This window comes from Empidonax traillii, unplaced genomic scaffold, assembly GCF_003031625.1.
Source record: "Empidonax traillii isolate 1590-97213 ecotype Southwest subspecies unplaced genomic scaffold, ASM303162v1 scaffold134:size1062425, whole genome shotgun sequence".
NCBI classification, from domain to species: Eukaryota; Metazoa; Chordata; class Aves; order Passeriformes; family Tyrannidae; genus Empidonax; species Empidonax traillii.
This window is the reverse complement of record NW_020955327.1, coordinates 28,102-44,212: the sequence shown is the minus strand read 5'-3', so window position 1 is coordinate 44,212 and position 16,111 is coordinate 28,102. Positions and strand designations below refer to the sequence as shown.

The following is a 16,111-nucleotide window of genomic DNA, read 5'->3' as shown; positions in this document are numbered from 1 at the left end:
GAGTATTTCTTAGGGCACCACCTTAAAGCTGCATTGGCACATGCTGAGCTCGCAACTCAAGGTGTACAATCAAAACTAAAGCTTCTGCAGACGGCAGCCATGTTGTCTAGCAGAGTATCAGACAAAATGAGAACCTACTCTTTAAAAGAGTGTAGAAAGGGTTGAAGTATGTTTTTACTCACTGTGTTTAGCCTACCAAGGTGAGGACCTGGTCACTTCTATCTTTTACAGTAATAAACACCCCGTTTAGGTTATAACAGGTGGAATGGAACTCATTTTTCTCATGCATTATGAACCAGGGCATTTATTTAACTGTTGATTTGAATAGCTGTAAGATCCTACAGGCTTTCATAATGAAGTAGTTTTGCAATTAGGGATGAGGCACAGGAAAGCGAGGGAGTTAAATTTATACAGAATAACAGCTGCAGGATATGCACTTTGTGGTACTTGAAGGATGAACTTGTGTTTCCACCAGAGGAGGAACAGGTTTGTTTCTCAGCACGTTTGAAGATAATTAACAACTCACAGTTGAGAGGCAAGGCTGTCTCAGGCAGCTGGGCTCTGCACCAGGGGTGTCTATTAGTGCACACTGCTAATTAGCACACAGAGGAACAGAGGGACTGCAAGAGCCCTTGTGCTGGATCCCACCGGTTCAGGTGGAACAGCAACAGGAACAGGGCAGCTGGCTGGAGCAGGGGGTGGGACAAGGTGACCTCCAACCTCAGCCTCAGCCCAGCTGTGACTCAGGTGCTACTGCAGCCTCTCCCCGCTCTGCTGTCTGTTCTATTCCCATCACCTGGGAGAGCAGCAGCAGCCCATGGGACTCACAGAGACTGCAGAGCTGCTTTTCTAGATTCAGAGAAAAATTAAAGGACCTGTGTGTCTTTAAATGAAAGCATTTTCAAACTGACTTATTTTTGGTGCTCTGGGTTACTGAGGTTAACAAACAGTGCTACAGGATACAACAACTGGTGACTTAATGCTTTTATCTTACTCTAAGTAGCTGAATGTGTACCTTTATTGTCAATACAAAAAGTATTTGTTTCTTGAGCTACTACACCTTGTACTCATGTCCCATATGCAGCAGTCATTGTTCATTACTTTTACATTTCAGTTTTATCAAGCAGAGTGAAATGTTCTTCTGAGATTTAAAGCAGCAGCCTTATTTGTGCCTTGGTCTTTCCAGTAGTGATTTTCCATAATGGAATATTCTTTTGCCATTTATAAAAAGATGGAACTGTCAGTTGACATTTTTGTCCTATCTCTTGTTTGTTGGCTACTTTTATTATAAAGATGATGTGTTTGCCAGTAGTTTACTGCTCTGTATCTCATTTTAAACTTGCTTGTGTAACTAAAGAGTTAAAGCTCTGAAGCCTAAGGCTGTATCGGTGCTCTTAATTCTCTGCATTGTAGCAGGTCATTCTGCTCTGGAGCACTTAGAAGGTGGCTGTTCACTTTTTTTTATTATTGATTGTATCACTTCACCGATTTGTTTTCTTGCCCACCCAAATTTCAATAAACTGAACTTGAATTTCAAATTTGAGTGATCAGTAGGATAACTGATGTATAGCTAAACTTCGTGAGTTACCAAGCTGGACCACCTGCTGCATCATTTATCTCTGGGGCTATTAAGTGACATGATCCCTTGTCTCATGCTTGTTGGGCTTTTAGATGAACAGCCAGAAGAATAATAAAGGAAAGAAACTGTTGGTGTGATAAAGGATAGCAGGAGTGAAGAGGAGGCAAGAGAAATCCAGAGCTGTTAGAAAGTACCTGGACTTAAGAATTCCAGCATTAATAAAAAGTAACCAGTACAAGAACGCAGCTCTGGAAGTGCGGGTTTCAAAATAAATAACATCAACAAAAACAATCAGAAAAAAAGCTAGATTATATAAATTAATTCTGATTTCCTATAAGCTTTGCACAATGCAAATGACCAGAGAAGGTTCTCCTGGACAGCCTTCTCCATGACTGAAGACTTATTTCAAAGGCAGCTGCATAGATAACCAATAAAACCAACCACCACCATCATCATCTTGGTATTTCCATTTATTATGCTGTAAAAAGCAACACTATCTGGAATTTATTTCTTAAAATAAATAACTTTCATTTTCAGAACCAGTACAGCTCAAGTTTAGATTCATTCATGGGAAACTGCTAGAAATACATTCATCACTGTCTAGTCCCCACAATACAGAATCTAAAGTCAAGATCAGCCCAGTCAGTTAACAATGACCAGAAGTACACTGCCAGTAAGTATAGTCACGGATAGTCCAGCTCTGAAGCAAAAAAATCTGGTACAATACAGTTTGTTCACAAGGATAGGCTAATTAATGCTAAGACTACCACAAGATTTCTGAGTACAAAGCATTAAGTTAGCTTAACAACTTTTTAGGTTGTGATACAGAAGAAACATATATGACATAAAAACAAAGGAGTGGGGGAATCCTCTTTGGAGCGTAAGGAAGTCAGCGCTGGATAAGATAACCAAAAGCTATTTACTGTAAGATCTACATGTCGGTGTCATGAATGATAAACAGCCAAACCAATGTACTGCATATATTTATAGTTATAAATAACGCCATGTCTAAAGTAGCTGCATCGCTGAATTGGACATTACAAAGTAATCCATCTTCTCACAATGAGAAAATACTAAAACTAACCAGCAAAAATGCACTGAAGCTAAAGACCGGCTAAGAGCAGGCGGTATGAAAGCGTTAACTTTAGGGACAGCTATGATCTTCAATGTCAACCCAGTTAAAATCCTTTTGGTTTTGGTTTGTTTATATATGCGTACTATATATAATATACTTATCTTTTAAAAATGCCAGTTTGAACAATGCAATGTCAGTTAAATAAAGCTTAAATCAGGTATTTTTCTGAGAAGCTATAGGATGTGTTTTAATAGGGAAAAAAATATGGAAGAAGTCAGATTAGCACAGAAATTCAGAATACTAGAGCAGAATCCATCTGAAAGTATTCCTTTACATTACAGCTGACAGATCTGTTACCAGAGAAAACATGTTGGAATTTACTTCGGGGTGCAGCAGAGAAGAGGCCTTGTGCTACTCAGTGACCAGTGTGGCTCAACAAAGAGCCAGAGGCTGTGTTTAGGTCTTGGTTAGAACTGAGGTGGCGGTGACACAGGATGTGAAAAGAAGGGGCTAAAAGCCTTCAGAAAAATAGCTGATCTTCACAAAAACAAACAAACAAACAAAACAAACAAACAAAAAAAAAGAAGCCAAAAAACCCAACCAGCTTAAGAACAGTAAGATTCTTGAGAAAAAGTGTTTGATAACCATGCCAGCCAGCTTCGAAATGCTATTTCAGGGCTTTAGACTTTCAGACTCTTCCAAGATTTCATCATCATGAAGACAGTCACTGTTTGTGATGAGTACCAAGCACTTTTCCATGTGATTTGTCCCCCCTGCAGGGAGGCAGTATGGCATATTAACAAGAGACTGTACAGGAACTAGAAAGGTTCTATTCTCAACTATACTGACCTGCTGGGTTGCTCTGGAGAAGTTACTTCTCTCTAAGCCTTAGTGTACCCATTGCTAAAGGAGGATAATGTGGTTCATATCATCTCTGTAAAGTGCTTGGGCCATTCTGAAAAGAATTTGGGCATTATTCAGGAGGATTTTGGTGCCAAAACACAGAAAGTTTGAACTTTGAGATCTAATGACTTGTACGCTACGTGTTAGGATAAAAACCACCATATACACAATTCTCAAGCACAATCTCCTTTTCTGTGTACTAAATGATTCTTGCCTAAAATTCTTGTGCTAAAATTCTTGCCTATGTCCAACAACTCTGGTGTTTTGCTAGTATCTTAAGTGACTGCTCACTTCTGAGGTTTTATGCCACAGTACTGGCAGAAGCAATTGCACATGGGACAGGGAGCTGTGGGAACACTGTACTTCTGCAAACGACAAATATCTGCATCTACATTTCCCATAACAGGGCACATGCCATGCTGGCTCCAGTGGCAAGACATTAAATGCCACCACAAAAGGCATTTACCTGCTTGTGCTCCTGGTGCTGAACTCCTGTTCTACACCAGCAGAATCCCACTGATGCAGTAGCCTGCTCCCTGGTTGACGGCAGTGCAAGAAGAGAACATAACCCAAAAACCTGGCTTATCTCCTGCTCTGCCCATGCTTTGATTGGCTCTATGCTCCTTAAAGCTGTTTCACTCCATCCGTGTTCCTTATAACAAGCCTAAATTAGTTCAGAGTTACGTGTAGTATTTGGTTTGGTTCTTTGCCTTCCCTGTGCTTCCATTCCCCTCGCTGGCTCCTGGTGCACCCACCCAGGACACCCCTGCCAGCCCCAGCGGGGGTTTGCAGCTTGCCAAGGCTCGCTGTAGTGCAAATAGACCTGCAAGGAACACCTGCACGGAGTGGAAGCACCCGCTTTCCCCTGTCACAGGGAAGTACTTTAGCAGCTGAACATGGAGAGAGAGAGAGAGGAGGGAGGCAAGACAAAGGGAACTGAAAGAAACGCTTCCCAACAAAAACCCCACTACACACCGGTGTTACAAGTCACATTCCCCTACACCATTTGGTCAAACAAACCTTAAAACACATTCCCTGACAAGACTATCTCTAAGAACAAGCCTAGACCATTGACAATTGTCACCTATATACTCTGTGATATTTATATTATGTAAACAAGGTTGTGTGGAAATATTTTTTTTCTATTTTTTTTTTTCCAAAAGGTAAGTGCAGATCCTTACTTAACACACCCAGCCGAAATCTACATCAGCATCTTCAGCTTTCAAAAAAACCTCACTGACGCTCATACCTGACAGTACTCTGGCTCACCTTGGCCATACTGGAAACTGAGGGCTAGAGAAACAAAAATTCAGCAGAAAAATTCCTGACCACAGACTAGAGTTCACACAGAACACAAAAATAAATTAAGTAGTGCACAGTAAAGCCAACAACAGCTAAATATTTTTATACATCAATTATATGCAGCATGAGGTAATATTGCTCACATTATGGAGGGAGATTCTTAGTTGGTTTTGTTTCTTTTGAAGAGATTGGATTTGTCCTGTGCGTATAGAAACTCCTGTAACGTAACACTGAAGTAACAGAGACTTCTGTAAAATATATACCACTATCAGATAGAAACACACACGCTCTTCATTACTTATGTATACCACAATTAAATAGGTAAGTGATTTGATTCTTAGGATCTAGCTGAAGATGATTATAGTAAGCCATCCAGATTTTTATGAACCGTTCGGTTCTCCTTCCCGTTGTTGGAATCCTCTGATGGCGTGTACTGGACCTGATACTCTTGAAGAATTTTAAAAACATCATGGTGTCCGAAATGTAAAGCTTCATCCATAGGAGTGTTATTCCACCTAGGAGAAACAGCACAGTATTTTTAAGACCAGCACGTGAAGCACAGAGCTGAAAGCCCCAAAAATCTAGTTCTTTACATACTCTGCTGAAAAGACCACACTCAGTTCACTAACTATGGAATTACTTCATTAAGCTGAGCATAACCTTTTAAATAACTGTTTTAGAGCTGGGTTTTTTATTCCTGCTTGCTCTGCAGAACCTACAAAAAAGGACCCAGCTCCTTTTGCTTCAGGGGACTGGATCAATACACTTCACTCTTATTTGACAGACACCTCTCCTCACTCAGGGAGTGGGGAGATGCTATTGGAGCATCTTTCCTCCAAACCAGCAATAAAACCACTCACCTGTCTTTGGGGAAAGGATTCACTTTGCATGCTTCCAGTAGAAACTTAACAACATCCACATGTCCTATAAGAAAAGCAGGTTTGTCAGTGTTATGTACTTATACACACCCATGTACAAACAGACAAAAGCAAGCATGCACAGAGAGAGCAAAGATACTCTAAAGCGAGCTGACCACCTCCCACTGCCAGAGAGAGCAAATGACATGTGAGGAGACATCACCTTCTGCAGCTGCCACGTGGAGGGCTGTCCGTGAGTCATAGTCTCTTTGCTCCATATCCATTCCTGACAGAGCAAACCTTAAAAGAAAGATAGGTTACAGAGAAAAGTCTTACATAATTGAAGCAAGTTACAAAACTAGCATGGAACAATATCCCCTTGCTGAGGGTACCTTTTTGGTGGTTAGGTTTGGGTCTTTTGTTGGGTTTTGGGTGGACATATTCAATCTCTAGCTCACGCAGCTCAAAGTTCCCCAACACAGCAGCAGTGCATGTGCATGTTCATAAATAAACAACAACAGCAGGAACCGAACAAGCAGCATTCCTATTCCCAGACCCCCGCTGATTTTTACCTCCGGAGTGCAGACACATCCCCTGTGTAGGCAGCAAACAGCAGATTTATCACAGACTTCACCTATAAAGAGAGATGAAGTCCAGTTTATTGATCTTCTTTCCTCAGAAAGGAAACCCAGAAAAGCCCAGCATGGCCAGCTGGTTCACTGCTTATGAAACTCGCTAATTGTATCCCCTTGCTTGGCCACATTTTGCAGTACAGCATAAAACACTGGAATAATTCATTCCAGCTTGCTTCGCTACCAGTACTGTAAGGTCTGTCTTTCCAAGGCTAAAAGCAGTAAAAGAACTATAAAACATGCATTTCTGCTGTACTGTGGTAAAAAACATGAGCTTGCTGTACGGACAAACCATATTTCTCTGATTGCCTAATGACACCAAGTATTGAATTGCACAGACAGTATCACTTTAACAATTCATAAAACCGTGAACTCCTCATAAGACTAACTCATTCTGGAAAGTAAGATTTTTTTTTTTTTTTTACTACTAGCTGCAAAGATTCCTAGTGCCAGGAGAAATCTATGTTAGCAGAAGAGAAGAAACAATACTGTCAGGCTACATCAACCTCGCCCCCTGCACATTTTTAATGTGTCCTAGCTATAACAACTCTGCAAGTTTTAACAAGAGCCAAAAATGACAAGCTACATGGTTTCTTTCATGAACTGATACAGCCACTTCTAGGCACTGTTTCACGGTACTTTCCAGTAAGATTTCTAAATGCTGCTTTGCTTTTTGAGTCTACAAAGCTCTGCCACTGCCATCAGCCAAGAAACAGAGATAAAGGAGGAAACCAATGCTGCGCTGACCTTCTACAACAAGGAGGAGAAACAAACAAAACAAAAAATCCCCACCCACAAGCAAGTCTCCCACAGATTCCTGCAGGAACACTGGCATATTTTCACAAGGCCACAGATGAGCCAACATCTGTGCCTCTTATAAACCACACTTGTGGAATTGCTTGTTGTTTTTTACACCTCAAACATGCACTGACGCAAAGAGAGACCGAGCTATAAGGAGAAGGAGGCGCAAAGGCCAGGATGGAAATATAAAGGGGACACAGAGCCACCCTCAATCCAGTACCCACAAACTACTGTAGCTCCTTTTGAGTTTGCATTATAAGCCCACCCAACCCACAGGCAGCCCCCCCCAGCTGCCCCATGGCTGGGCTTGCCTCCTCTCCAGCCCTGGCTCAACACTGGGGTTTTGCAGAACCATGGGAATGAGCCACTGCCCCGCAGGGCTACGGATTCTCCACCTTCCTGGGGTGATCTTGCAGCTGTCACAGATGCACAGACTTGCGGCAGCAAGTCCAGCTCAGGGCACTCAACCACACTTTCGTTGGGCTCTTCACAGCAAGCAGCACAGCCACACCAAAGTATCCAAACCTCCCAACAGAGTGCATATCTTTTACAGACGCTGGGCTGCCAACTGTATTTAAACACAGGTGTGAAAGGGCAATTTGGTTTGATAATCTCTACATTTCATCAAGGTGATTCAGGCATTTTCCTCAGGGAGGGAGATGATGAGTGCTGCTCTGCTGCTGGGGCCCCATGGGCAGACCAGGCTGGCTGCACTCCCGTGTTTCAGGTCCTGCAGGTGCTGAATACTCTCCCTTTTCAGGATCTAGGATGACCAAAGGACACTCTTGTCTTTCACAAAAACCATTTCAGAGGTAACTGACCGTTTTGGCTGGGCTTCTTGATGTTTCTGGGAAATGCAAATGCGTAATACAGTAATAAAATAAAAATAACACACATTCCATTTTTAAAAAAACCTTCCAAGTGCAGCCAGGGCCCAGAATCCCTCTGGATTCAGCTGAACATTTTGCTACGAAGCCATTTTCTATAATAATGTGACAAAATGTAATTGGGAGATTTCTGAGGCTTTCTAACACAATCATTTTAGCCCAAGTCTCTCAGCAATCTGGGAGAGGTTAAAGCTGCTCCTTTCTTAAGATACAGCACGTAAAATCCAAGGCTGCATTATTATAAATCTGAAGTTCTTAATAGATCAAAACAAAGAAGTATAAATCCAGACACACAGAAGAAAACATCTGCTTGTTTAGTTCAGAAGAAGTAAATTTGAGAGGAAACACGACTGCTCTCTGTACAACAGCAAAAATAATAGAATACAAAAAGCAAGAGAATTGACCTTGACCCCATAACTGAACCCTACTCTATCTGCAGCAGAGTCCAGGCCAAAAAATTAACAAATGTAATGAGGTGAAAATTTGTTAATGAACAAATGAAATTCTTCAAAAGGCATTCATAAACAACAGTTTTATTGAGTTCACCTAAAAAAAAGTAAACTCAATAAAATTTAGAAATCTGCAGACATAAAATACATTTTGAATTCAAAGTAAGAATATACCACCTCCATGAGCATCTTAAGGATCTTTCCTTAGTTTCCAAGAGAATATTAATCCAAGAAGCATATATACTAAATCATCATGTACAAGGCTATCATTTACATTGAGGAAAAGTTACTATGTGAGCAGCTGAACTTGCTGCCAGAAGCTGTGTATCTGTGCAGAATCTCACTTAAGCTGCCATAAAGTCAACCACAAATTCTTTACCCCCAAACTCACTGTGTACTAGCCTGAAATAAGAGGTCCATTGCAAGATAATTAAGAGCCAAAATAAACTCTAAAGTGGGAGGGGCAAACGTAAGATTTTAGGGGGATTAACTGTAGGGGAGGAAAAAAACCAAACCAGTGAAGATGACAGATGAGCTGTGTCCATTTTAACTAAGTAGGGCAGAAGGCAACTAATTTAAGTGTTTAAAGAGACTGTCAGTGAGTTTTCACCAAGTGGTTCACAATCCTCACGATCCACATTCAGTGCTGGTGTTTCTGTAACTGCACTGCCGAACACAATAGTTTCTAATGTTTAGAAACAGAAAGTTTACTACCTTCAACCCAGCATCCATGAACTACCTTTTCCTACTAATTCTCTAACTATGAAAATTTAATAGAAGGAGAAGGGATGGAGTCCCTCTGCTATATATATGAGCTGGCTCCCACATTATCATACAGCTGTATGGCTGGATCAAACCCACAGGGGAAACTGTTCCACCTTTGGTCAAGTGGGAGAGAAAACCTGCATGCACTGAAGCAGTGAACTACTCAGCAGCTTTCTTCTCATCATGCCATCAGTACAGAGCACTGCTCACTCACCTACCACGAAACCCTCTTTGTAAAACACTCTTTCCTCAGGGCTGGATACAATCCTGGTTATCCAGGCAGTGAAACCAGCACGGAAAGGTTCCTCGGGAATCCATGTGTCATTCAGTGCTAGAGATCAGAAACACACCTCGTTTTTTTCACCTTCAGGTTAGTAGTGTTAGAGGTCTTGGACTCAGCTGGATGAAGCTACGGAGGATTCAAGGCCTGCTTCACACTGGAGGTGACCAAATGACCCCAACCTCCAGAGGTCCTTTGCACCTAACAGTCCTGCAAGTCCGTGGGTGAGGACAGGCACAGCACAAGAAAGAAAAATCAAGATTGTTGTTGCTCAAGAACTACACCGAGGCCAAGTCAAAGGAAGGAAACACCCAGAGTTCAGAGCGGCAGGAAGTCACACCGCTGCTGCAGGCACTTCAGAATAAAAGGGGACCAAAAGGCGAAAACAGAAAAAGCACCAACCCAAAACCCCAAAAGCACAAACGGAGTGTTCTACGGCGCTGAAAGTTGCAGAGGGAAACTCGGTGTTAGCGTGACTCCTAGTCCAAAGCTTCGTATCACAGTTATTTGAAATACCTCCTAAGCCTGGATATGTTTAAAGTTTCAAAGAAGCCTCCTTCAGGCAGTGCTCAGATGTGAACTGACCACACAGGAACAGAAGAGCACGAGGGCTGCTGCCTCTGCCTTTCAGGGAGCACATGCCCAGCGCACAGCAAGTGCACGGCTGCCCCGTTTCTCTGCAAGCACGTTGTCAAAGGACTGGGGCAAGGCATTAAGATTTTTTCTTTTGTTTTTCAATTTCTCAGTGTACCAACTTGAAAAACCTAATTTAAAAAAAAAAAAAGTTTAACTTCAGTGTTAATATGCTGAAGTGCATATTCACTGCAAGTGAAATTTCAGCACATCTACCCGATCTGAAAGGCTTGGCTGGAACTTGAAAATTGCCTTGGTGGACTATTTGTAACAGAACAGTCTTGCCTACTTGAGCTGCACACCCAAATCCAGACTTATTTAAATGGTCTCATGATGGCTAATGGCAAATGACTGTGCAAGACTGAGATGGAATCACTTCTCTCTACACAGACTGAGTTTCGAAGATTTTATTTTTTAGCGAAGAAAAGTGTGTCTATCACTGCCTGGCTCTAACACCATCAACAGCAAACCACTCCAAACACTTCACAGAGAGAACTCTGCCATCAGTTTTGGCACTAAGATGGGGAATCAAGGCCCAGAGATGAAAATTAACTGCTACAGTCTTGTGACAGGAGAGTGACCGACCTGACACCTTCTGCCCGCTGGCTCACACTCAGCATTTCATATAAAACAACCAAACCTCAGACCTAAGCAGCTGAGTGCACCAGCCCCTGTGCTCTGTCCCTGCCTGCGTGTCCCCATCACTACAGGGCTCTGTCCCCCTCTGCTACTGCTGCAACACCTCCAGCATGGCAGGGAGAGCCTCTGCTCTGCACTGCGCTCGGTCAGGAGAGAAAAGCCAAACAGCTGTGCATGCAAGGAAAACAAATCCTTTAGAAAAAATTAATTTAGCTCAAAGCTGGATTAATTCCATGAGAAGCTCTTAGCTAAAAAGGTCACTGAATCTGGATTTTAATTTCCTACTATGTCCTGCTTCCTGAGAACCCCTCCCTCCAATTTCTTTGAAAACATAACAGAATTTACATTCTAAAAAAAATACGACTTACAGCTTTACTGTTTCTCCAGGTGGCTGAGCAATACAGTCAAGCCCAACAGTTTATAATAGTGCTGCTCAAGGCAATACAAACAAGGATAAATAAACACCCCCCCCCCTAAACTTTCCAATGCTCTTTCCATGATATTTAGGGGTGATGTCGCAGGTTAGCCTTCAGAGATGTTCAAAATATTGAGGGGAAAAAAGGGTTTCAATTCATATTGTTTCTCAGGAACTTTACTATATCTGACCTTTACTATGCACCAGATTGAGTGTGCTGACAGACTTTCAAATACAAGAAGGGGAGTTAAAAAAAGAGAGTAGAGCTAGTGGAGAGAAAACGAGCAGCACACTCTTCTCTCACATCCCATATTTTGTGCTTAAACTGGGACGCAACATTTTCCTTTGGGAACCCTGCCCTCCTGGCCAACTGGTTTGAAGAACAAAGTTTTAATTGTTCCCCTGCACAGCACAGAGGTATAGAGACAGTTTGGGATTTAAACTTCAGCTCTTGCAGCTCAGGACTTCCCCAGCGACATGTGACTGCCACACCAACCCCAGGGCCTGATGCAGGGGGATCCCAGTGCGGGTCCCAGGTAAGCAGGGCTGTGGGAACATGACAACCAGCCTCCTGACAATCCTCCCAGCTGCAGGAGAGCAGCGTGGCGATGGGAATGAAGTCCTGCGGCTCTTGGCCGGTGCAGAGCGCAGCAGGGCAATCAGCCAGGCTTGTCTGGAAGTGACCTGACTTATCCACACCACCGCTACCCACCCACGCCGAGCACGGCTAATCTGCAAACACAACATCCTGGCCGCCTTCCTGGGGCACCTGCACGCACAGCAAGGGTGACACAGCCCAGTTCCCTATTTATACCAGAAGTCTGTCAGGTGATAGCTCCAAACCAAACACATCCCGGCAGCACGTTGTTCCAGTCAGGAGGAAGATGAGCGCCAAAGGGCTCGGTGATGTCCCACACATTCCCTCCTCACCCACCCTGTCTGGCAGCAGGGCCATACTGACACAGGGAGCACACGAGCCAAGGCCCGGGGGCCGGGTGACCCCAGGGACCCCACGGCCGGCGGCAGGCACTGCCCACGAGCTCAGCTTTGCACCCATTGTTCGGAGCACACAGCGCGGCTAATCCGGCTCAGCGCAGGATTAACTCGGAAACGCAAAAAATAGATTGTTAAGCTGCCCAAGGTGAGCGCTCGTCTAGTGAACGGGGGATTAACGCTTCACAGCGGAAAGAGACCGGCTCCTCCAAACTCTGCCTACTCCCAAGGCCTCTGCAAATGCCCAAGTACTGACAAATGAGGCAGGAGCAAAGAGGTTACGTGAGCCACGAGCACAAAGCGATAAAAGCTACAGAATCAACAGAAATTCAACTTCACAGCAGCACTGTTCAGCTGCTGCTTTTCCTAAAGCTGATCCCCCCATGATGAGGGTCACTGGGGTATGCAGCAAAAAGCAATCACTCCTCCTACTCTCCAGAAGAACTGCTGGTTTTCAGATGCTCATTTTATCAATGGGAAAAAAAAATCCTGAAATACAAGACACCAATATATATTCTGAAACAGCAATATTGACCTATAAAAACCAGAAGAAGTAAATCTAGAGCACCAAGTAAACTATTTAGTCATCTAGTTTTTACACAATGAACTTGTAACTGAACTATGTTTGAAACACAGCCTTTAGATGGCTTTTTCCCTGGATGTAATCAAACTGAAAAGCAAAAGAAAAAAACCCTCAAACCTGATCAAAGTGAATTTTGAAGCTTAAACTTTGAAATTAAATATAGAATATAAGCAGCCCCTAAAAGGACAAAAATAAACCAGGGATGAATCTGAAAGAGGATGCAAATGTCTGTACCTTCAGACACTAGACAGGGCCACTTATTTTACAAATTAGCCATTTCTGTATTTTCATTTAATTTGCAATAAACTGGAAACTACTCTCTCTGAAGTCTAAAGGATATAGTCGCAGTTTTCCTTTAAAATACCATGATTCAGTAAGAAGGCAAGTGGTACTTTTAGGAAAAGAAATCTCAGTCAAAAGTCTGTTTTTGCAATTGAGCTTCTGTTTCGTTTCCCATGAAATAAACTGAAAGCTGTCACCCAAGGGGAAGTGAAGCATTTACTTTAAAAGCAAAAACTAAGACTGAACTGCAAACAAATACCCAACCAAAATAATATGGATTTGTCAAAAGCATGTAGGTACTGCTCTGTCTGCACACTGAAGGTCCATTCAGCCTTTAGAACTGCTGGCGTTCAGTCTGGCACAAACAGATTTCTCAAATTCAGAGTATGTGAGGAGTTGAAAGTGGTATTTTGATGGCCACAATGCCAGAGTGCATGCCTAATACCCCTCAGGCAGAAACCTGGGAGCACAGCCAGGACCTGACCTGTCTGCCCCACTCCAGTGCCAGCAGCCTGCCAGGACACAGCTCCTGGACTTCAGTGCTGTGTCTTTGCCACCAAAAGACCCTCTGAACTAGTTTAAGTGCCCACTTAGGTGAGGGCTGGTTCTGCAGCAGCCTCAGAGCTTGCCGGTCAGGTTCTGCCTATGAATATTTCTAGGGAGAGGCAATCCTTAAAGGCACTCAAAGCAGTCTCTGGATTAAGCCTCAACATCACATTATTCTACAGAAAACTACACTACATAAGAACAGGTAATTTATCTAAATAATTTCCTGGAGCAGGTAAGAGGCTCTCAGCTTCAGTAAGAGTGATATCTAATCCCACCCACCTCTACAGCAACCCAACACCGACTGCCTCCGACAGAGCCTCTTGCCCTGACTTAAAACGAACATGAGGGCATAATATAAAGTTAGAACTCTTTGGGAAAGTCTTTGTTCCCATTATACTATGAATAATAACAAGATACATCCAAAAATTAATGCATATACTTACACACATTAAATACTGAAATTTTTGAAAATACAAACAAGGCTAGCTGTTCCGCAAAAGTTTCATTTCTTCTTCTAAGACTTTTTCCCTCTCTTTACCTACCTTCTGCACCATCTATCCTTGTTTCCTCATGAAATTTGAAGAAAGTGCAAAAATAGCTTTAAAATCTGCCAATATTTACTCTTCTGTGTTTTGAAACTAACACAGGAAACAAGATTTTGCCAGTATTTCCCCCCAGTCCATTTTCTAACTGTCTGACTATCCCTTCTCTTCCTCAAGATGGTGCAAGGTCCTCTTCACAGCTGTGGACAGAGGACGATACCCATCTCCTTTAATTTTATGAGCTGTGGGTGCAGGGTTTATTTTTGGACTCAAAGCTGCCACAAGTGACTTCCCCCTAGCTGCTACCAGGGAGTTTATTTTTGGAGTCTCCCTGGTAGTAGAATTGACTTGAAATGCCATTTGCACCGTATTTATTCATATAGCTTGTGCTGTTAATAGAAAACTAACAAGGCTCACAAAACACTTATTTATTCCTCCATACAGGTTCCAGCAGCCATGTTCAAACACAACCCATGCATATAACCAAAAGCTGCTTCTCCCATGAGTGATGTCCAGACTGCAGCCACACAAAGGGCTGTACTTCCACGTATCCATACCCAAAGCAGCTCTAAATCAACTGTACTGCAATAGCTGCAAAACCCTCTGGCAAGCCAGTCAGTTATTATTTTTATCTTTTCTTTAACGCTGGACAAAATCCCAGTAGGATTTTAAGCATCTTATTGCAATTCAACTCTTAACATTCTCAAATCCAAGTTTAATCGTTTAGAATAAAGTTAGTCATTTTCTCCTTCTGACTTCCTGTGTTTTTGAACTGCCTGGTACATACTGGCAAAAAAAATTTTCAGTGGTCCTAAAAGTGTCTGTTTAAAATCCAGAAACAGAGCAAGGATTTTTCCCTAGGTTCAGTGTGCATACAATCAAGCCTGTACCACTAGCTCAGTCTTGGTACTTGCCACAGAAGCTGTGCATGAATGTAAGAAGTATTTAATTAAAACAAATACATACACCAAAGATTTCTCTTGACACCAGGAAAAAGAGAAGTCATAAAACCCTTCCTTCAACCTAAGAAGAACTGTCAATGTGCTTTCCTGGAAAACATATGGGCTAAGGCTGCAAAAGGTCGAGTAGAGATGGTTCCCCTCTTCCCCTACTCAGCCACTGGTTTCAAAAGGATTTTTACCATTCGTATTTCCCTCTGATTCAAACCTTTTGGAAAGAAGTCAAAATGTCTAAAGTACTAGATTATGCCACCCAAAACTGCAAATAATTAAGAGTATTGACACCACATGTTACAGTAAACTGCATTTCTTTGCCCATCTCTGCCTGAAGTCATTTTTTGGTCAGAATACTTTAAATTAATCTAAGTATTTAAAAGCATATAAAAATGATACTTGCCACAAACTAGCACAACACCATAACTGTTTGTCCTTTTTCCCCTGCTCTATTAATGTACTATTTTGAGTAAAATTTTAGAAGTTTAAGGACACAGGACGCAGTAACTCTGAACAAAAGGTAATTTTCCTCTGATCGCATTTGGAGCAGTGAAAGACGAACTAAACCAGAATTCACCTCTTCCAACTCCAATTTCTTGCTCCTAAGAAGGCCATCAAGTGGACACAACATTTTTGGAAAGAGTCTGGTATTCCTCAAAACAACATCTGTCTACTTGTGAAAAGGCTAATTAATCCTAACAGAAAGGAGGTGAAAACTCTTCAGGAGTACAAAAATATCCTTTGACTCATACAGAACACACCAAGAGTCACAGACAGGGCTGAGCTCAGTTCTACAATTAATTCAGCCAGTGAATGCTCAGAGATGATTCCACTGAGCAATTCTAATTTTTAAACGCCAGACGAGATTTAGTATCTTGTCAAGGAAGTTTAAAACTCTCTCTATTTCAAATCCAGCCTGTGAATCCATAAGTAACAGTCTGCTTCATGCAGTGTTTGGCTTTGCTCAAGTGCCAGAAAGACGGTAACAACAG

General features: G+C 42.4%; 1 protein-coding gene across 1 annotated transcript in view; it reads right to left on the bottom strand.

Moving 5' to 3' along the window:
- Window positions 1-5,042: 5,042 nt before the first annotated feature.
- The window catches only part of LOC114057457 (glutaminase kidney isoform, mitochondrial), a gene marked incomplete at its 5' end in the record, with an annotated part of 28,496 nt that continues 17,427 nt past the window's right edge, over window positions 5,043-16,111 (bottom strand). Inside the window, 4 exons of the mRNA XM_027883763.1 lie at window positions 5,043-5,374; window positions 5,720-5,783; window positions 5,940-6,016; window positions 6,289-6,350. Of these exons, the coding sequence (XP_027739564.1) occupies window positions 5,218-5,374; window positions 5,720-5,783; window positions 5,940-6,016; window positions 6,289-6,350 (360 nt within the window). The remainder of the gene's footprint in view (window positions 5,375-5,719; window positions 5,784-5,939; window positions 6,017-6,288; window positions 6,351-16,111) is intronic.